Source organism: Nicotiana sylvestris, chromosome 1 (assembly GCF_000393655.2).
Source record: "Nicotiana sylvestris chromosome 1, ASM39365v2, whole genome shotgun sequence".
NCBI lineage: Eukaryota > Viridiplantae > Streptophyta > Magnoliopsida > Solanales > Solanaceae > Nicotiana > Nicotiana sylvestris.
In genome coordinates, this window is record NC_091057.1 from 139,505,687 (window position 1) to 139,527,078 (window position 21,392).

General features: G+C 36.3%; 3 protein-coding genes and 1 long non-coding RNA gene across 6 annotated transcripts; 3 read left to right on the plus strand and 1 right to left on the minus strand.

Annotated features, from left to right (window-relative positions):
- Window positions 1-528: 528 nt before the first annotated feature.
- Window positions 529-10,905, minus strand: LOC138886559 (uncharacterized). Of its 2 annotated transcripts, XR_011405603.1 has the most exons (4): window positions 10,840-10,905; window positions 8,534-10,717; window positions 6,686-6,797; window positions 529-878 (listed from the first exon to the last, which is right to left on the minus strand). It is a non-coding gene; the product is annotated as an uncharacterized lncRNA (long non-coding RNA). The 2 variants fall into 2 exon arrangements; XR_011405602.1 differs by lacking the exon at window positions 529-878 and having other exon boundaries at window positions 6,193-6,797.
- On the plus strand, window positions 7,346-9,085 carry LOC104219199 (uncharacterized). Its single transcript, XM_009769834.2, has 2 exons — window positions 7,346-8,672; window positions 9,004-9,085. The coding sequence occupies exons 1-2, from the start codon at window positions 8,165-8,167 to the stop codon at window positions 9,036-9,038; spliced, it is 543 nt and encodes a 180-aa protein (XP_009768136.1). The 5' UTR covers window positions 7,346-8,164; the 3' UTR covers window positions 9,039-9,085.
- A 9-nt stretch (window positions 10,906-10,914) lies between the features above and the next one.
- On the plus strand, window positions 10,915-12,214 carry LOC138875145 (uncharacterized mitochondrial protein AtMg00810-like). Its single transcript, XM_070153970.1, has 3 exons — window positions 10,915-11,004; window positions 11,139-11,823; window positions 11,880-12,214. The coding sequence occupies exons 1-3, from the start codon at window positions 10,915-10,917 to the stop codon at window positions 12,212-12,214; spliced, it is 1,110 nt and encodes a 369-aa protein (XP_070010071.1).
- A 1,398-nt stretch (window positions 12,215-13,612) lies between these two features.
- LOC104219198 (probable E3 ubiquitin-protein ligase LUL4) lies at window positions 13,613-20,419 on the plus strand. 2 transcript variants are annotated; one of them, XR_011405605.1, is made up of 5 exons: window positions 13,613-14,284; window positions 16,414-16,921; window positions 17,383-17,535; window positions 18,460-18,562; window positions 19,557-19,702. XR_011405605.1 is itself a non-coding variant. In XM_009769832.2 (4 exons), the coding sequence occupies exons 1-4, from the start codon at window positions 13,731-13,733 to the stop codon at window positions 19,565-19,567; spliced, it is 1,176 nt and encodes a 391-aa protein (XP_009768134.1). In that variant the 5' UTR covers window positions 13,613-13,730; the 3' UTR covers window positions 19,568-20,419. The 2 variants fall into 2 exon arrangements, 1 of the variants encoding a protein (XP_009768134.1); XM_009769832.2 differs by lacking the exon at window positions 17,383-17,535 and having other exon boundaries at window positions 19,557-20,419.
- The last annotated feature ends 973 nt before the right edge of the window (window positions 20,420-21,392 follow it).

Below are 21,392 nucleotides of genomic sequence, written 5' to 3' on the forward strand. Positions count from 1 at the left end.
GTAAAATAAGAGGCTCGAAGACCTAAGTGCTCGAGGAACATCGGAGCTAGGTACGACCGATTCCGAAACAGTGTCGTTATGAGTTTGTTACAAAAGGATAAGATTCTTGCCACGTCCCCAAGATATGGCGTGAATTCCGGAATAGATTTGTACGAATTAGTACAAATTCGTACTAGGCGGTTATACAGCTGTCCCCAATAAGATTCCTTACTGTAAATAGAAATGTACCCTATTTTAGGGTTTCCCTATATATATAAAGGGGACCCCAATCATTTGTAAAGGGCATGTAATCATTGGCAAAGAATATACTATCATACTTTTCGCTCATTGTTCATCAGAATTGTCCTTTAATTTTACTATTCTTGCTTTATTGTTCTAGCTCGTCTCGAGGTCACTAGGCTCGAGGCCAATACTGACATATCTACTCGTTTGATCTTACTTATTTTATTCATCTATACTTTATTTTTCTTGATTATTAATTGGTATTGAACTAAAGCACGTATCTTTAAAATCACAAATCAAAATTAATTTTTTTTTTGGGAAACTAGAATAATTTTATTGATAAATACTACGTAACGTCCATTACAAGATCTAGTGGATCATTACAAAAGGATGAAAGGCCATATAAGGCATTTAGGTTACCAAGTTTGGCAAGTTTCTTACAGTTACTTTCACAAACAGATTTATTTTTTGGAGAAAAACCCTCCTTGTCCTACAGCCTCCTGGACTCAACAAAGGTAGAGGTTACAACATAACAGACTAAACTATAGTGCATTGGTTGTTTGGCTCCTTCCTGGGCTAGCAGGTGAGCAACTTCATTTCCTTCTCTAAAGTTATGCCGGATCACCATCTCCTTGTCCTTTTAGGAGATCAAGTACCTGCATGTTGTAGTAAAAATCATAAGGGGTGTTGCCCTCTTTTAAAAGATCAATTACTTGTGTTGAATCAGTTTCTATTTCACAAGGCCATATATTGTGTTGAGAGATAAACCCTAGGCCATTAGTCATGGCCAGAATTTCAGCATGTGTACAATTTACATCTTGAACTCTTTGTTGGAATCCCATGATCCATTCTCCTGTGTTATTTCTTATGACTCCTCTTATTCCTGCGCGATTCTGGTGGAAAGCTCCATCTATATTTAGCTTAAACCAACCAGCATGGGGTTTGTGCTATTGAGTGTTGCAAATAATATTTTTTTAGGGAGAGTTTTCTCTAGTAGTTAGTAATGCAAATTCAATCATTTGCTTGATAACAGAAGAGATTAAAACATGATTAGAAGTATTGTTTTCAAGGTTATTATTTCTATTTAGCCAGAGATTCCAAATTGCAAAAGGAAATAATTGGAACCAAGTGAGAAATGTAGATGAAATGGACGAGTTAGAATTTTTTAATTTGTCTACCCATAGGTTATCCTTAGAAGTAGGCCAGTTAATACTAATGTTAAGGTTTTTTCAAAAAAAATTGCAATAATGCAGTGAATAAAAATGTGGGGGATGTCTTCTTCGTTTTGGCGACATACAATACATATTTTGTCTACGTTAATTCCTATATGATGAAGGTAGGATCTAGAAGGTAGTCTATTGTGGTAATATTTCCATAGAAGAAATTTTAATTTGTTGGGACACTGAGTTTTCCAGATCCAACTAAAGTTTTTCGAAGGAGTTTCGTTGGTCTCAATGAGGTTGGAACAAGAAGATGTAGAGAATAAACCATTGTTATTTGGTTCCCAAGAAGGGGAAGATATATATTTTTGCATGAGAACTTTGGCCCAAGGGGTGTAAGGATAGTTTAGAAATCTCCAAGCAAGGCTTGTTAGGAGAGTTATGTTTTTTGATTTAGCTTTCCTAAGGCCAAGGCCACCTTTGTTTTTTCCTAGAGTAATGGTATCCCATTTAAGGAGGTGCAGTTTCTTTTTAGAATCATTTGATCCCCAGATAAAATCTCTTTGAAGTTTTGTCAATGGTTTTAAGGATTTTTTCTGGGAGAAAGGTATATTGCATTATGTAATTGGGAATGCTAGCAAGGTTTGATGAAGTAAGGGTGGTATGACCTGCCATGTTAATACAATTAATTTTTCAATTTGCTAGACGGTTTTACATATTATCAATAATAAAGTGAAAGTCTTTCGATTTTGGATCAGAATCCAGGATGGGGAATCCTAAGTATATTCCAAAAGAATTACTACTCTTTATACCAAAGAAACTAGAGGTAGCAACTTTAATGTCTTTGGTGCAGTTTTTGGAAAAAATAACTTTTAATTTGGCTATGTTGATGTTTTGACCGGAGTACTTACAAAACATGTCAAGGCCAGACTTAATAAAAGTGCAAGATTTTTGATTGATGTGACTCATAAGGGTTAGGTCATCTGCGAAGAAAATGTGAGATAGAGGAAGGTCATTTGAGCAAATGGTAACTGGATCCCATCTTTTAATGTCTACTTGGAAATTAATATAACGTGATAACATTTCCATGTAGAGAATAAAAATATAAGGAGACATGAGGTCGCCTTGTCTAATACCTCTACTAGGATAGAAAAAATCACTCCTTGCACCATTCACAATAACAGCCATACTGGACGTGGTAATACAGGACATGATTAATTTTGACAGGTTAGGAGGAATTTTGAAATATTTAAGGGTTCTACATATGAAAGATCATTCCAACTTGTCAAAAGTCTTTTCTAGGTCAATTTTTAGGATCATTCTATTCTTTTTACTAGAGCTTTTTTTGAAGTTATGGATGATTTCTTGAATAAAGATTGCATTATCACTAGCTCTTCTATTTTTTAGAAAACTGGATTGGAAGGGGCTGATGATTTGGTCTTGGAATGGTTTTAACCTATAAGCTATAATTTTAGTGATGATTTTATAGTTGGTGTTGCATAATCCTATAGGTCGGAAGTTCTTAAGATTATTAGCATTGTGTATCTTAGGGATAAGGCACAAATAAATGGAATTAATATTGGCAGAATTTTGGTAGGAAGTGAAGATTTCATGACAAAAGGAAGTAACACTAGGCCCGACAAATTTCCAGTATTTTTGATAGAAGAATGAGTGAAAACCATATGGACCAATTGCTTTGTAAGGCTTAAAAGAAAAGATAGCCTTGATAATTTCACTGTTTGAAAGGGGCTTGTCTAGTGATGAGAGGTCTAAGGAGTCAAAACTAACAAGGCCACTGAAAATATCCGATTTATTTGTAAAGCAGTGGGAAGTTGTAAAGGCATTCTCAAAAAAAAAAATTGAGCATGAGTAAGGATATCACTATGATTGTCAACCCAATTCCCTTGGTCATCTTTAAAGAAGCTGACATGATTTCTTCTTCTCCTATTAGAGACACTTATATGAAAAAAAATTTTGTTTGTGCCCCTATCATTGAGCCATGAAATTCGTTATCTAAGTTTCCAATAGTCTTCTTCTAGTTTTAGGATATTATTGAAGTCATTTCTCATAGAAGATTCTAGGCTTTGGAGAAAAGAACTATGAGTATAATTGTGGGAGTTTTGTATACCCTTAAGACGAGCCAGAATTCTCTTTTTTCTTTTAAAGACATCACCAAAAGTTTCCTTACTCCACTTGGAGATGTTGATAGTAAAATTGTGAGTGGCTTCTAAAAGGTTATGATTAAGCCAATTTTGACGAACTAAGTTGACAAAATTAGGATGAGTGCACCAAATATTCTCTATCCTAAAGGGTTTACAAAGAGTTACACGAGGAAAGGAGTTAAGGTTTAAGAGAAGAGGATTGTGGCCAAAGTAAGTTTTTGGAAGATGGGTTACTGTGGCATTAGGAAAAAGATTAGCCCAGTCTTCATTACCTAAAAAACGATCTAGTCTTTCCATAATTAAACCCTTAAACCTTTTCCTATGGTTGGACCACGTAAATTTGCTACCCTTATAACCTAAGTCCATAAGTCTACATTTGTTAAAGTTCCAAATCCTAGAGGTCCTAGAAATACTGACAATTCTTCCTCCAAATTTTTTGGATGACATGGTAATGTCATTAAAATCTCCACCCACTAACCATCCTCCCTTGTAGCTATTGGAAATATTAATAAGATTTTCCTATACAGAATCACTAGCATGAATATTAGTACTAGCATAGATAGTGCTTAATAACCAAGTAAAGCGAAAGGGAAGTACCTATATCATTGCATGAATTTCTTGACCCCTCCTTGTGAAATTATGAACTGTGACCATGGTATGGTCATAGAGAATGGTCATTCCTCCAGATTGGCCTTCAAAGGGAACTTCGATCATCTTAGAGAAATTGAAATCATTAAGAAGGGAACCATGCGTTGCCATTCTAGTTTCAAGGAGAGCAACTGAGCAAGGCCTATGAGTGTCAACTAGGTCCCTAAAATTATGGTAAAAGTCGTCATTGTTAGCACCACGGACATTCCAGAAGATGATTCTAGTGGATCTCATCATTCTTGGTTGGCGGGTTGGGTTGAGTCATCTCTTCCTCCTCCAAGTTGGAGTTTGAGGTCCTCATTTGGCATGGATCTAAGATCATTGTATGGGTTCCCACAGTTGGGTCCCGTAGAGGCTTTATGTCCACTGAGCATTTGAACATTGAAGGAGGCAGTTGAAGATGAATTTCTTGCTCAGAATCTCTTTGAATAGTAGTACTTTTACTTTGTTTAGGTTTGCAAATTCCACACTCGATTTCATAAGTAGAAGATCTATTTCTTTCTCCTCTTTTAGGTGATTTTCTACTGGTTCTTGCACATTGGGAGGGGGATTGTTTCCCATATGCATTGGAATGTTGTTCTAGGCTTTTGCATGTGCATGCATGTCCCAAGGGATAAAAATGGGGTTGATTTGGGAAAGCTCCTCCAGTATGAAGAATGGAAGCTCTACTGGTGGATTTTGTAGGACTTGAGGGTTTGCTTGGGGAGGAAGATTTCATTGTTGTTGCATGGCTTGAATAAGATTTTGATTCATTGTTGGAGCCAAGGGATGTAGGACATTGTTGATCCATATTTGGTTCATGTAATTGTTCATGGCTAGCCTCATTCCTTCCGATATTAGTTGATCAAGATAAGTGGTGCTCTGGATTATAAGGATCGTGTCCTGGCCATTGATGTCCATGTTGAACGTGATTGCATGGCCCATCAGTCCTGCTTCTAGCCAAGATAGGGGTTGGTAGTTTTGGGGAAATGGTGGAGAGGTGTAGTAAACTGTTGGATTTGGGAGATGAGGGGGAAGTGGGGGAAGGTTGTTCATTGTGTTGGGAGGTGTTGGTAACGAAGGATTGAAGAAGTCTGTTTCTCCTCCTTGATGAGATTGGTAATCTTGGCATTTTTATGAGTGGCAGAGTTTATATTAAGGATTTTTGGTCGAGTGGAATTGGTTCTAGACAATTCCCTAGGAAACTTTATAGTAGAATTTTCTACTTGTATTGGGTCAGATTGGGGAAGAGTAAGGGAGTTAACAAGATCCTTGGAGGATTTGGTTTGTGACACTTGGTCGTGAGAGGTGTCCATTTGGCATACCTCAGAGAGCTTGTTGGCTAGTGGAGTTAGAGGAGCTTTGGAATTAACGGGAAAGATAGTGTCAGTGCATGGGGTGTTTGCTGGAGAAAAATCCATACTATTAAGGCTAGAATTTATTTTATTAAGAGGTTGATGATTAAGCAAAGGATTTTTGTTAGTAGAATTTTTAGTTAATGATTGGGAGCTAATAGTAGAGGGTTGCATGTTGTTGTCCACGTGTGGCTTTAAATTTTACAAAGTGTCATGCAAAGTGGGCATGCATTGGGTGGAAGGGATACTATCAAATTTAGAAGAGGTTATTTCCTCCAAAACCATGGGCTCTTCCATTAGACTAAAGAATTGGTTGTTAATCATATTAGAGTTAAGGAAAAACGGCTCATTAGTGGTTTGGATTTTCCTTTTATCTTTCTCATATTAAACACTAGTAGATTTTTTCACGTAATTAAGCTTTTGAGTGTTGAGATATTTATTTGTATCAGCATCATAAATTCTGACATTTATACCTGGGACATTTTGATTATGAGTGGAAGTTGTAGGAGATCGTGTAAGCTTCCTTTTTGTCTTGGCAAAGGAGACTGTTTTCCAGTCGTCCTCCATTGGCTCCTACTCCTGCTTTTGAATATTTTCAAAATTGGTGGGGATACATGGTGCCTTGGCATTTTGTTTTAAATGGAGTAATGACATTGAGGGGCAACATGGCCTAATCTACAACAATTTTTGCACAAGAACTTTTCTCCTTCATAACAAATGTCTTGCTTATGAGAGCCAATAAAAATAAAAGACTTAAAAGGAATATCCATGGGGATTTCCACGCACATCCTTGCATATCTTCCCCTAAGAGTAGCAGATGTGCATTCATCAACCTTTAACAGTTTTCCTATCGTGTTTCCAATCCTTTACAAGATTAAACTATCGTAAAATTCTGTAGAATGCTGGGGAAGACGGACCCATATTGCCGTAGAGAGAGGCTTTGCCTCAGAAGCAACAAAGTTAGCTTCCCATTTTTGAACTGATAAAAAATAGCCATTAATAAACCAAGGGCCTTTCTATAAAGCTTTCACCATATGCTCTCCCTTAGAGAATTTCGCAATATAGTAGTCTGCACCCAGGTCAATTAATGAAAAAAAATCGAAAAGTTTTCACAAGTCCTAGATTTTTTTCTTTAGGTAGTGGTGTAGAATTCATTTACCTAAGAGCTTGATGATGATTCAATATTTCCAAGGATCGTAGATTCGCCGGAGATCATCTGGTGATAGGCTAATACAGTAGTCTTCCTTTACAGGTTCCTCCAAATGTGTGTCCTGCATATATAATTGATGTTGTTAATTTCGCTTCTTGGCGTATAGGCAGTGAGGAAGACATCCCCCCCTATAGTGCTATTAGGTTAGAGTGGGGGGGGGGTCTGTGAGTAGTATTTCTTTGAAAGAGGGAGAGTGTTGCCAGTGATGAATCTGAGCCAATACATATCCGTGAGGAAGTGTTTGATAGAGGCAAAGGAGACTTAAACTTGACCAAATAATTTTGATTAGTTCTACTTGATGAAGTCTGATGCACGTGGAAGGTTCTAGATAGGCAGGAACATGCACACAGACAGCTGTACAGGAGCACATGTATATTTAATTATACTAGTCTATATTTTGTTACAGTTAGGCCAAATAGGAGTTTGACACGTAGCACTAGCAATATACATTTTAGGCCAATAGGAGTTTGACACATAGCACTAGCAATATACATTTTTACTTCTTAGTTGAGTTGTATATATACATTTATACACACAATACATTGCATCAGCAGGACAATCAATGAAATCATTTCTTCTCATTCAAGTTTTTTAGAATCTTCTCTTCAATGGTTTCTTTTCAATTTTGTGATGGTATCAGATCAGTGATGGAGATCGAGATTACATGAATCAATTCTCTTCTAATCCATTTCCGATTCCTATTGATTCTACGAGTCCATTGTTCTTCTCTTCAATAATCCTTGTTCGATTTTTTTTCAAATTCTTTTTTGTTCAATTTTCTCTGAGAATGGGCAGCACAACAAATACAATTTCTTCTCCATCAAACGTGACTTCTCCAGCTAGTGCTATGGATTATTCTAATCCATACTTTTTGAGTTCGACTGATCACCCTGGTTTGACCATTGTATCTCAAGTTTTTGATGGTTCCCGCTATGGAGCTTGGAGGAGAAGTGTGTTGATAGCTTTATCTGTGAGGAACAAATTAGGTTTCATAAACGGTTGTATCAAAACACCAGATGAGAAATCAGCTCAGTTTGAGAACTGGAATCGGTGCAATGATATTGTAATCCAATGGCTTCTTAGCTCCTTAAGCAAAGATATAGGTGATAGTGTTTTGTACTCCTCTACAGCAAAGGAACTTTGGGAAGAACAAGAGACAAGGTATGGACAGTCAAACGGAACTCAATTATTTCAATTGCAAAAAGAACTTAGTAGTATTATGCAAGGAACTGATGATATAGCCACGTACTTTACTAGAATCAAACGAATTTGGGACGAATTGAAGTTTCTTAACATTTTCGAAATTTGTGGATGTGAGTGTAAATGTGGAGCTAAGACAAGGAATTTGAAGGCGACGAAAAATCAGAAGCTAATTCTGTTGTTGATGGGATTAAATTAGGCTTATACATCTATAGAGGAAACATTCTTATGATGAAGTCTTTGCCCACTCCGAATGAGGCTTACTCTATTCTGTTGCATGAAGAAAAGCAACGTGAAGTTCATGCTTCTATACAGTTTTCAGGACAAACCTCTTCATTCAATGTAGTAGGTACAAAGTTTCAAAATGCAAAGTGGGAAAATAGAGGTAATGCCCAGAAAGGCAATTTTGAGAATCGTAAAGGTGGAATATTTTGCAATTATTGTAAGAAATCAGGACATTTGATTGAAAAGTGTTACAAGTTGCACGAATTTCCTCCCTCTTTCAAGTTCACTAAGCAGAAGAGGACTTATAGAAATGCACAAGGGAGTGCAAATGCAGCATTTGGAAATGAAGAAGGAGGTTCTTCTGAGACTAACCTGACTGTGAATCCCATGAGTATAGTGCAAGGCTTCTCAAAGGAGAAGTGTGATAAACTGATTCATTTACTTCAAAATCTTCATGCAGGTCAAGGAGTTTCTTCGGATTTTGAGGCTAATGTGACTGCTAACATGGCTGGTATGATAGCTGCTTTGTATGTTTTTTCCTCTCACCTCAGTAAACTTCCTAATAATCCCTGGATACTTGATACAAGGGTCACACAACACATGACTTATGATATTTCACTCCTTCATGAAACCAAAGAATTGTCAAAACCTGTATATGTTAATCTACCAAATGGATACAAAGTTAAAGCTATTGCCATTGGAAAATTGCTTATTCCTCCTAATCTGATTCAATAAATGTTCTATATGTACCAAGTTTTAAACACAGCTTGATCTCTGTACAACAGTTGTGCACTCAACTTGATTGTTTACTGATTTTTAGCAAATTTGGTTGTTACATACAGGCCCCTTCTCTGAAGAGGCTACACGTGTTTGGTGAGACCACTGATGGATTCTATGTGTTGGACAATGCAGCTCCCAGTTCTAGTTCTAGTCTTTCCAATGTCAGTGTCAATTCCACTACTTCTGTTGAACCTAGTGTCCCATGTAGTTCTTCACAATCTCTATTTTCAGATGTTTTCAATATAAGTCCTTTTGATGGACGTCTTTCTAGCGACGTTGTAACTGAAGCTAATTCAATGAATAAAATTGTTTGCTCTATGAATTGTAGCACTTTGAGTAAATTGTGGCATCAACGTTTGGGTCATTTACCATACCCTGCTATGAGTAACATTCCTGGAATACCTCACAAATTGAATTCTGAACAAAATGAAGTCTGTGTAATTTGCCCAAAAGCAAGACAAACAAAACTATCCTTTCCATCTAGCTATATAACTTCTAAACAAAAATTTGACCTCATTCATATAGACACTTGGGGTCCATATTCTACGCCTACTTATAATGGTCATCGTTACTTCTTGACAATTGTTGATGATTTTACAAGATGTACCTGGACATTATTGTTATCCACTAAGTCAAATGCTTTTCCTATCCTCAAAGCATTCTTTGCCATGGTAGAGCGACAATTCGATGTCAAAATCAAGAAAGTCCGATCTGATAATGCTTATGAGCTTGGGTCAGGGACTACACATTCTCAATTTTTCTCCTCTCTTGGTGTTCTCCATCAAACCTCTTGTGTAGCGACACCAAAACAAAATGGTGTGGTTGAACGCAAGCATAAACACCTACTTGAAATATGTCGGGCTTTATTATTTCAGTCCAATTTACCTATCAAATTTTGGGGTGACTGTCTGGTAACAACTATACTCCTTATCAACCGATTTCCTTCAAGAATTTTGGGTAATGTTTCTCCTTACTAGAAATTATTTGATAAACCACCAGATTACTTCTTCCTAAAATCGTTTGGTTGTTTGTGTTTTGCTTCTACGCTCTCTTATGGGAGAAATAAATTAGATCCTAGAGCCACACCTTATGTATTCCTTGGTTATCCTTTTGGAAAGAAAGGCCACAAAGTCATGAGTTTACAATCACAACAATTCTTTGTCTCCCGAAATATTAAGTTCCATGAACACATATTCCCTTTTTATTCTCCTCTTCCTATTTCATCTGTCATTTCTTCTGTTTCTACTCGTCTTGTTTCTCCTTTCCCACATCCAGTTCCTACCTCGTCTCCTTTGAATTCCTCCTCTATTTCTGTTTCACCTACTCCTATTTCCTCTGAATCTATTATATCATCCCCTCCTACATCTCCCACCTCTCCTACATCTCCCACATCTCCTACATCTACTGCATCATCCTTGTCTGTTCCTATACCTTCTCCACTTGCTATTTCTCCTTCTCATGTTGTCGCGAGTCCAACACTACGGAGGTCCATCAGAGTAAGGCACACACCTGGATACTTAAGTGAATATATGTGCAACACAGCTTCTCCATCTCCTTCCCGTATTGTTACCTGTTTACATTCCTTTTCTTTTACTGCTTTATCCACCCAAAATCAGAATATCCTCAACACCTTACCCATGTCCAAGAACCTTCCACGTACCATCAGGCAACTCTCCATCCAGGTTGGCAGGATGCAATGGCCAAAGAATTCGAAGCTCTAGAGACTAATAGAACTTGGGATTTGGTTGAGCTCCCTCCTGGAAAGAAGATTTTACCCTGCAAATGGATTTACAAGTTTAAGACTAAGTCTGATGGTTCTGTTGAGCGTCTAAAAGCTCGATTGGTAATTCAGGGTGACATTCAGAGAGAGGGTATTGACTACACAGAGACATTCTCACCTGTAGTTAAGATTACTACTATCCGGTGCATCCTTAGTGTCGCTATTAAGCGTGATTGGCCTCTACTTCAGTTGGATGTCAATAACGCTTTTTTTTCACGGTGATTTAGATGAAGAGGTGTTCATGAGGCCACCTTCTGGAATGTCTCTTCCTTCTCCTCATCATGTTTGTCGACTCCGTAAATCCTTGTATGGCCTTAAGCAGTCTTCACGCCAATAGTACGCTCGCCTCTCTACTGCCCTTGTGTCTCGGGTTTTATTGTGTCGCTAAATGATTACTCTCTATTTTACAAGCACCAGGGATGTTTTTCTATGCTTATCACTGTTTATGTAGACAATTTTCTCCTCACAGGGAACAGTCCCATTGAGATACTTGACCTTAAGAAGTTTTTGGATTCTGAATTTCGTATCAAGGATCTGGGATTTGCTCATTATTTCCTTGGGATGGAATTACTTCGCGAGTCTGATGGCCTCATTGTCTCCCAGCGTAAATTTGCTATTAAGTTACTGTTGGATTTTAACTGCCTTCATTCCAGACCAGTCTCTGCTCCTCTGGACTCATCGCTCAAACTTACCTCTGCTTCTGGTGTTCCTCTTTCTGATACTTCAACATATCGGCATTTGGTGGGCAAGCTTAACTTTCTAACCCACTCTTGCCCAGATTTGTCTTTTGTTGTGCAATCTTTGAGTCAATTTATGCAATCTCCTACCCAAGATCATTTTCAGGCTGCACTTCACACACTTCGCTATGTTCGGGCAGATTCGGGTTTAGGCATTTTTCTGTCTAAAGATCCTTCTTTTCAGTTGGTTGCCTATTGCGATTCTGATTGGGCATCTTGTGTTGATACTCGACGTTCCGTTAGTGGGTTATTTATTAGCCTCGGTGGTTGCCCAATTTCTTGGAAATCCAAAAAGCAGGCAGTTGTCTCTTTGTCATCGGCAGAGGCTGAATACCGTTCTATGCGGTGCCTTGTTGCAGAGCTCAGTTGGTAGTTCATCTTCTTGGTGACATTTCTGTTGTTCCTTCTTTACCTGTTCCAGTGCACTGTGATAATAAGGCGGCTATCCATATTGCGAAGAATTCTGTTTTTCATGAGTGGACAAAGCATATCGAGCTTGATTGTCACTTCGTCCGTCAAAAGCTCTTGGATGGCCTGGTTTCATTGTCGTTCGTTCCCTCTTCCGGTCAGCTCGCTGATATCTTCACCAAAGCTCTTGCCGGCCCTCTTCACCGCTCTATTCTCTGCAAGTTGGGAGTTCGTGCCCCGCCCTCCAACTTGCGGGGGGGGGGTGTTGCCAGTGATGAATCTGAGCCAATACACATCCGTGAGGAAGTGTTTGGTAGAGGCAAAGGAGACTTAAACTTGACCAAATAATTTTAATTAGTTCTACTTGATGAAGTCTGATGCACGTGGAAGGTTCTAGATTGGCAGGAACATGGACACAGACAGCTGTACAGGAGCACATGTGTATTTAATTATACTAGTCTATATTTTTGTTACAACTAGGCCAATATGAGTTTACGTAGCACTAGCAATATATATTTTTACTTCTTAGTTGAGCTATATATATATATATATATATATATATAGACAATACATTATAGCAGCAGGACAATCAATGAAATCATTTCTTCTCATTCAAGTTTTCTAGAATTTTCTCTTCAATTGTTTCTTTTCAATTCCGTGAGAGAGTCTCCTAGGGGAGTAGGATTATGATCATTTGATCGACTCACGCTTGTCATAGTATTGGTTGGAATATTTGGTGATTTGGGTGGGATTGAGGTGGTTTGGCTAGTGGAAATAGGTGGTATAGTCATCTACTTTCTAGAGAGAGAAAGTTGGGGTTTATCTTGCTAGCTTTGTCTGTTACTTTCTTTATTCGAGGTAAACACATTCATTTCTTCAACCGTCTACTCATAGTTCTAATAATTTATACAGCAAAATGATGAATAAATAAACCGGAATAGAACCGTGATAATCGTGATAATTAATAATTAATTTAAGAGATTATTAAAACCTAATGAGAAGTAAATAATGTACTACATTTCTTTCGTCGAAGCCCAAAACTAGGCTTCGAGATCCTCAATTCTCCATCAAATTGTTTTATTTGATCTTTGGTCAAAATGGCATTTCAACAATATTAATATTATTTTATTTAATTGCCAGCAGCGAAGAAAAGAATGCCAATAATCCTCGTTGGAGAAAAATCATAAATAAGAAAAGTTATATCTTTGACTAAATGCTTAGTCCTTTTGAATAAGTTAAATACCTACTTTATATACTATTTAGATTTTTCTTTGTTTTGTTCAAACACAAGTCTTTATAGAAGTATTAAATTTACAAGTACAACTGCAATTTAATAAGACGAAAAGAAATGCGATTTAATAAGATCACGCCTTTTTTTCTATTTAAAAAGGTAAAATAATTTATAATAAAAAAAGATATACTTCTATACATTGTTAGAACACAGAAATGTCAAATTCTGACATATTCTAGAATCAAAATAACATAAAATAACAATATAAAAAAATTATTAACATAAGGTAATGTTCTTGTCGTCATAATATGGGATTAATCATAATCTGACGTTTTAATTTCACTACCGACTTTAATAGCCAAATTTGCAAAAAAAAGTTTTTTTTTAAAAGAAGAGGTTGAGTTTTTTTTATTAAACTAACGCTGGAAAAAAAAAAATCAAGTTCTTGTACAAATGCAAATTATTTAATTTTTCTTCAACACCTAAACATCCTACCCATTTCCCTTAAACGTTGATCAGACCAAATCTTCCCGCGTGGGTCCCACATTTTTCATCCATCTCCTCCTCCAATTTTCCGCTGATTTCTTCAAAACTTTTCTTCGTCTTCTGCCTCTTCTTCCCTAAGCAAGAAAAATGGGAATTTCTTTGAGTAAAAGGCAACAAAATCATCACCTCCACCACCCTCCTCCGCCACTACCGCCACCGTCTTCTTCCATTCCTCCGCCCCTCCCTCCTATTACACCACCTCCCCACCCAAGCTACTCCTTTCCTCCAACTACAACACCACCACCTCCCCCCTCGCAAAACCCCTATCCTTTACTCCCCCCGCCTCCACGCCATAACGTAGTCCCGACTTACCCTCCACCACCACCTCCTTCAAATTCTTATAATTACCATTTCAGTTTCAATCATCAGTCCAGTTATGGTAGTAGTAGTAGTAGTAGGCCTGTAGTCTTTCAAAATCATTACCCTCCTTATTATCATCCTCACGGTAATAACGGATGGGGGGGTGGGTTTAGACCTCCGCCAGCGCCGTTGCCGGTGGTGCCGTATGTGGATCACCAAAATGCAAAGAAGATTAAGAATGATGTTAATGTTCATAAGGATACTATACGGATTCAACTCGATGAGCTCAATAAGGATTGCCATTTGGTTACCTTTACTTTTGATGCCCTTGTTGATGGAAGGTACTAATCATTTTTCCCTCTTGCTTTGATTTCATGGTTCATTTTTATATTAATTATTATGCCTTTGAGTTGTGTAGTTACTACTCTGTAATTTGTTATGGAAATGAGCTTCTAAGGAACCCTGGCATGGAGGATTCAAAAACATGACTAAATTGAAAATTAATGAGGAATCTGTAATTCTGTAAATGATCTTATGTAGTGGCTGCAAAAATGCTGTAAGTTTTTGACTGAATTATGTCTAATTTGGCTTTGATTTAATTATTTTGATGGATATTGTGGTATCGATTAGAACTATGATCCCTCGATAATATAACAATTATTTTGCTTCTATTATTATATGAGATTAAAACTCAGGGATCGAAGGGATAGTATTGTGTAAAGCTGTGTAAGCCTGATCCAACTGTTTACGTAAGATTTTAATTTAGGCAATTTTTTTGTGTTATCGATCTATGGAATGATATTCTAGTAGTTATGGTGAGAGTCTTGATCCCAAGGCTTGACAAAAGTTTAATTGAAGCTATTATGAGTTACTCTTTTACATCCTCTTGTCTTGTTCGGCAAAAACTACATGACAATGCTTTGAAGGTCTGCCAATAACTTTTGAAGATAAAAACTTCTAAGTTCAAGGTCTCCACAATAATAACTTAGCTAGCTCAGTGAGCCTCATTGAGCTAAACTCTTGGCTAATAATGTTTTAACATCTGAACTAGTATGGTAGCTTGGCAGGGGTGGAGCTACCTTGTCCAAAGGGAGTCAATAGGCACCTATTCGCCGGAAAATTATACTATGTAGATTAGTCATTTTTTTCATATATATATATATATATATATATGTATGTATGTGTGTGTGTGTGTGTGTATGTTGAATCCCTTGGCTTCTTTGTGTGTTTACTTCTTTATATTTTGAAACCCCCCCCCTCCCCCCCCCCAAAGTGAAATCCCTGCTCTGTCACTGGTTGGTTTGTATGTAGTCTAAAGAGATCATCTATGAAATATCAATTGACATAAAAATCTGAGTTTATTTTGCTTGAGGTACTTCTTTATTATTGTATAAGAAAATTGTTGTTTCCTCTTTTTCTTTAAGCCCTCGTTTTAGAGGACAAACCCCACAAATAGATAGATGTTTGGAAGTTCTTCTGGATCAGACACTTTTTCAAATATCAGATTCCTGGATGGCGACATGCGCATTACATTCTGATTGATTATTAAACCGTATATCTCAGAGAGGTCATATTTCTTTGGGTTAGTAATAATTGAGTGCTTTCATTATCTAAAATTAAGAACATCTCCGACGAAAAGATCAGTCAGGTTAATTTTTGTATTTCTATGAGAAGGTTTTCGGTACGTGGCGCATAACAAATCCTTCTTAAGTAATAGGTTTTTAAGTAGGCCATCGTACTGAGCAGGCTTCTCTCTTTTTTGGAGTCACAAATAACCTGTCAATGGAGCAGTTGTCTTTTGGCTTTCTCTTCAAGTTTTATAGGGGAATGAAGTTCCTGCATTTTCTCTGTTTGGCTTCTCCCTGTTCTTGTAGCAGCGGCAGAGCTAGAGCTTCGACAACGGATTCGGTCGAACCTAGTAGCTTTAGTCCAAACCATATATTTGTCTTAAGAAATTTATTGAATAAGTACAAATTCTTACTTTAGAAGAACCCAGTAACATAAAAATGTTAGAATCCCAAACCCAGTAACTTCAAATCTTGGCTCCGCCTCTGCTTGATAGGGCCTTGTGCAATAGGAATGAGTAAATTGTGTTTATTTTCTTGTGAAGAGCCAGTTCTTTGGGTCTGGCAGAACAGAATATAGATCTTTCTCTTTTGTGACACTGCTAAATTTGCGTGAGTATTTCTGATTGAGGTTTGGCAATGAATCTTGTTCATGAACCTATATATAATGTGATTGTTTCTCAGCCATTTCGCAGTCTTGTTCGAAAAGTTTTTACTTAATTTTTAGAATATGCTCTGTTGGCATTTTGGTTCCAATGATTGCTTCTTACTTATGTTAGTGATGCTGGTGCTATGCTATCCTAGTTTGGCACTCAGTTGATGTTTCATAAAATAGCATTTACTATTATTTTGACCAAAAAATTTAGAATAACATTTATTTCTTTTCCTTTGTCCTTTGCCTGCAGTATCACCATTTTCTACTTTGCGAAGGAAGGGGCCAACTGCAAATTCAGTCCTGTATATCCTGAAATCAAGCCTGTTCAAATACCATTTGAAAAAGGACTGGGCCAAAAGTTTTGCCAGCCTTCAGGAACTGGAATTGACCTCGGGTTTTTTGACGTCAATGACTTATCAAAGCCAACCCAAGGAGAAGAAATATTCCCGCTTATTATATCAGCGGAGTCATGTTTTCCGTCTACACCAACAGATGAGAAGTTTGATGAGCAATCACTAGATAAGTCTCCCCATGCACAAATAACTGAAGCTGTGCTAGTGAAGAATAATGAGGATCATTTTCAAGTGAAAGTGATCAAGCAGATTTTATGGATTGAAGGAGTTCGCTATGAGTTGCGAGAGATTTATGGTATCAGCAATTCAGATGAAACTACCGTCAATGATGACGAGTCAGGAAAAGAATGCGTGATTTGTATGACTGAGCCAAAAGACACAGCAGTTTTGCCATGTAGGCATATGGTATGGTCATTACTTTGACAGTTGATTTATTTCTTCAATATCTCAAGCTAATAATATATGATAAGTCTAGAGAATCTGGTGCATATTACTCTTGGCTCATACTTTTATCAGTAACCTGTTCAGAAGTAGTGTTGGATTTTACACTTGTGTAAAGGCGTTCCTCTCAAAAAGGAAAAAAAAAAAAAAGAAGGGCTGATGGCTCTTCTTCTCATGGAGTTTACTGGAGCATATGATGGGCCATAGGTTTTTGTGAACATTGATGATATAGTAGACTTTTGGAAAAACTTGACCATTCCTGATGTCTCTAGTCTGCACCCGCACATTCACTCATTGTTGGTCTTGCTTCTAGTTTGAAAATCTTGTATGAATCTTTAGGTTATAGATGCTGCTTCATTACTTAAGAACAACAAATTAACCCAAAAAAGAAGAACAAACCAATAATTGCTTTTGCAATTTGGCAGACTTGGTTCTCCCAGTAACATACCGGAGTTCAGTCTTTATTGGAGGTTGACATTGGGGAATATAATGAACTCCAGAGCTGGAGTTGGGGATAAGGCCCTCGAATTTCAAGAGGGGTCAAATGACTACCAAATGCTTTTGATCAATTTTAACAGGTTGTTACCTCTACGTTTATTTCTCATTGAAAAAGCTTAAAAAAATTCACTACTTCTGGATATATAATTATTAGAAATCTGAAATGTATGTAAAATTGTACTTACGGTCTCTCACAATACTGAATTAAGCAAGTAGAGTACTAGTCAGAAGAGTTTAAGGCTAAAGAAATATGTCTGCCAGCGAGATGTGATCTTTATTAGTCTGCCTTCTGAAGCTTTTGCCATGACTAACCCTCCCTAGTGGACTATGTGAATCTATGTGACACATCTATGTCTGCCTTGTGTGCCTGCTTATACACTTTATAGAAAATTTTGTGGAGCTAAAGGTTGACCTATTTCAGCAGATGAAGGTGACCATCTGTAATAATATATTCACGTGAAGACGCTAATGTTTATATAATTTTATAGGTCATTTTCCGCTTTAGCATTTCCTTTAAACACTACCTAATAGGCTAATATTCTCAAAATTGTAAATAACTCGAGGTAATAATTTGTGACAACTTCCTTTTTTTTTTTCTTCTATATTATGTGACATAAGTGGGAAGGAGGGAGTGATTAATAAAAGAAAGAGAAATAGACTTTATGTTTTATGAGCATTAGACATTTGCAAGAAGTGGGAGAGATATATTGAGGGTTTCTAAAACCAACGGAACTAAATGCTAGCTGCTGATTTTTAATGTCGTAGTTTTTTTAGGATGCTTTATTTGATCATCTGATCTCTCCTTTGAGTTCCTGTAGGGACTTATTAATTGCCCTTACATTAAATAAAAAATGAAAAACGATAAAATATAGGAAAGCAAGAGAATGAAGTGAAGGTATAGTCTGTCAGCAGGAAGTTTTCTTGTTTTAAAGTTGTGCCTTCTCTTATATTCTCAATTTCTTTCCTCTTTGATGTCCATTAACTCTGGTATTTCAAAATGGCAGTGTTTGTGCAGTGAGTGCGCCAAAGCACTGAGGCATCAATCAAATAAGTGCCCTATATGCCGCCAACCCATTGAGGAACTTCTGGAGATTAAGGTCAACGAAGGTAAACCTAGATAATAATAAGTTTTGGTTACATTGCTTATTGCCATCAGAGTTAATCTAAATAGGAGTATTTCTTAGGGCATCTCCAACTTTACCCCATTTTTGGTCCCCAAAAATGGGGTGGGGACAACTTACTCCAACCATTCCCCCATTTTTTTTCCCAAACTTTTTTATATTCTTCTAATTCTTCTATATTATATTATTATCTTTCATTTCAATTTCATTTTTTAATTTCCATTAAACAAATTCCATCTTTTATTTTTATTAATTTGTAATTTCCGTAATTAAAACAATTCCATAAAATTTTAAATAATATAATTTGTAAGCAATTATCATAGATTAACTAATAATTCAAATAAAAGTGAAATCATTGCGATACAAGATTAATTAAATACATATTACATAACGATAAAATTCATTTGAAATACTAGATAAATATTCAACTTCAACCTCTAGTATTCTCCCATAAATGATCTATTAATGCATTACGAAGTGCAAAATGAGCATCTTTGTCCTTAATTCTTCTATGTCGAAATAAAAATTCTTGAAATCGTTGATTTTCATCTACTACCATTTCTACATAAAAATAATAAATGCACGAAAATTAATTTATCAAAATTATACACCAAAGTTAAGATATAATATTAATATTATAAAGACATTACATAAACATAATTAGGTATATATAAAGAGATAAATTAAAAGATTAAATAATAAAATAATAATAAAAAAGTGATGAATAGTAATGGGGAAGATGAATAGTGTACCCCCATATTTGAGGGAACACTATTCATCCCCCATTTTGGGGACAAAAATGGGGGAGGGTTGGAGCTAAATTCCCCCAAATATTTCCCCTATTATGGGGGGGATGGGGGCAAGGTTGGAGATGACCTTATGAACACGGAAATGTTATGCAGTATCTAATGATTCATGCAAGTGGCTCTATCTCTTCTGTCTTCAACCTTGACATATTTTTTTCATTTTCTGCTTTGTAGTGGCATCATAAGCTGGGATGTTGTGACAGCCAGAATTGTAACAAGTCCAAGGTTTGGTTTTTGGTTTAATATTCGGCCTGTGATTGTATAGCACAGAGATTGTACATAATATGGTGTGAATAATAGAAGTTTTGCCAATATTTTCACCTTTTTCTTAAAGGAAAATTTAGACACATCTTTTAGTTATCCCTTTATTCTTGAGGGGTAATTAGCTTGAGAACCCCAATGTTTTTACTCTTTTATTCTCTTTTCATTCTTATTTTCATGTGTGATGAAGAAAAAAGGGGTGGGAATATTTGTACTACAAGTAAAGTGGAGAAAAAAGGGGGGAAAAGCACAAGATGAATCTTGGCTTTGGCTTTACTAGGATCTTGAGAAGACAAAAGGCTGAAATGGTGTCTGAAAGTATAAGGAATCTGTCTGAATGGGAAGGATTGGTCTCTTGTGCAGAAGGGCGACAATTTTGAATGACGTTAAAGTAAAAGTGTTGATGGAATCAGTGTGCAGATCCCAAGGTTTGAACTTTGACGTATCACTGGATCATGTTGTTTATGTTCTTGACAGTAAAGGAAAAAGTATGCTTTGGACATAGCAGTTCAATCCTGCTTTAAGTTTGGGTAGAGAATTACTTTCCTTCTCCACTTCCTTTTTTTGGTTTTCCACTGCAGAGTCAAAGATGGAAAAGAATATAACGAGTGTGGGATAAGACACTGAGAAGAACCAAAAGATTATGCTTCGTTTTCACGATATGCATTTCCTCTTTCGTTTCTCTTTATTCACATGAAAGTCCTCTAAAGCTATTTTTGTGGTCGTTACAAACTTACAATTTTTATTTTTATGGAAAGTACTCTTTTAGAGAGTTATATTGTTTTGTGTTCTCCAAATAATGATATGTAGAGTTGCGTATGCTAACTGATATTGGACCAAAAACTTTTGGAACGCCGATATTGCATGTACTCATGCATACAGTTTTAAGAGAACAAAATATTCTCCAGTAGAACCATTTGGTGCTTCATTGTGCCAATATCATACTCTCTAACTAAGACAGACGAATATTATTTATAGGGAGAAATCCTATTTACAAGGGCTAGGACTTAGGAGATCAAATTTGACGGTGGGTTTATCAGATGTACCAAATTGGGAAGGGGTAAGGTAGTCGTGTATTGGACAAATAGGTGTTTTTATTGATAAGGGTTGTTACATTGTATTTTACAAGCACAGTTTGTCAAGGTAATCAGGCTCATAGCTTGTTCAGATTTTTACATGCTTGGTCCCTTTTTAAAAATTATTATCATAAATGATAGTAGACTTTGTTTATTTCAAAAACAGCACTTTTTTTTTTTTTTTACTTTTTTAGCACTTTCATTTTGATAACTCCATTAACTAAGGGATCCCTCTACATTAATACACTTTTTGCTACATTTTCTTTTCTCTCACTCTTCTATAACTTCTTTTTTCTCTTCCATAAATAACACTTACCCAAATATATCAAAGATTCTGAAAGAAGAATATCTCAAAAATAATTCTCTCTACACAATGAGAATTTTAGTATTTCTTTCTTTTTTGAGTTTTAAACTTTTTTTTGTACAATTTTATTTTAACTAAAAATATACATTTAACATATTTCAAGTATATTATATTGTGATAATTTACAATGTAAATATTCCATCAATATGTCATATATATATACCACATATGTAACTTATATATACATCATACTACATTATTATATTGATATTATTCAAAGTATATTGTTAGCATATACCTTACATAAAATTTAATCTAAAATATTAGTATGCCACTAATATGTATATAGAAGAAAAAAAAATATGTCAC

Coding starts and splice junctions, on each gene's coding strand:
- LOC104219199 (XM_009769834.2), top strand. CDS start 8,165: ATGATGAAGTCTTTGCCCACTCCGAATGAGGCTTACTCTATTCTGTTG. Junction 8,673..9,003: donor TGTGACTGCTAACATGGCTG/GTATGATAGCTG, acceptor TGTTACATACAG/GCCCCTTCTCTGAAGAGGCT.
- LOC138875145 (XM_070153970.1), top strand. CDS start 10,915: ATGTCAATAACGCTTTTTTTTCACGGTGATTTAGATGAAGAGGTGTTC. Junction 11,005..11,138: donor CTCTTCCTTCTCCTCATCAT/GTTTGTCGACTC, acceptor TACAAGCACCAG/GGATGTTTTTCTATGCTTAT. Junction 11,824..11,879: donor GTGCCTTGTTGCAGAGCTCA/GTTGGTAGTTCA, acceptor TACCTGTTCCAG/TGCACTGTGATAATAAGGCG.
- LOC104219198 (XM_009769832.2), top strand. CDS start 13,731: ATGGGAATTTCTTTGAGTAAAAGGCAACAAAATCATCACCTCCACCAC. Junction 14,285..16,413: donor GATGCCCTTGTTGATGGAAG/GTACTAATCATT, acceptor CTTTGCCTGCAG/TATCACCATTTTCTACTTTG. Junction 16,922..18,459: donor TTTTGCCATGTAGGCATATG/GTATGGTCATTA, acceptor TCAAAATGGCAG/TGTTTGTGCAGTGAGTGCGC.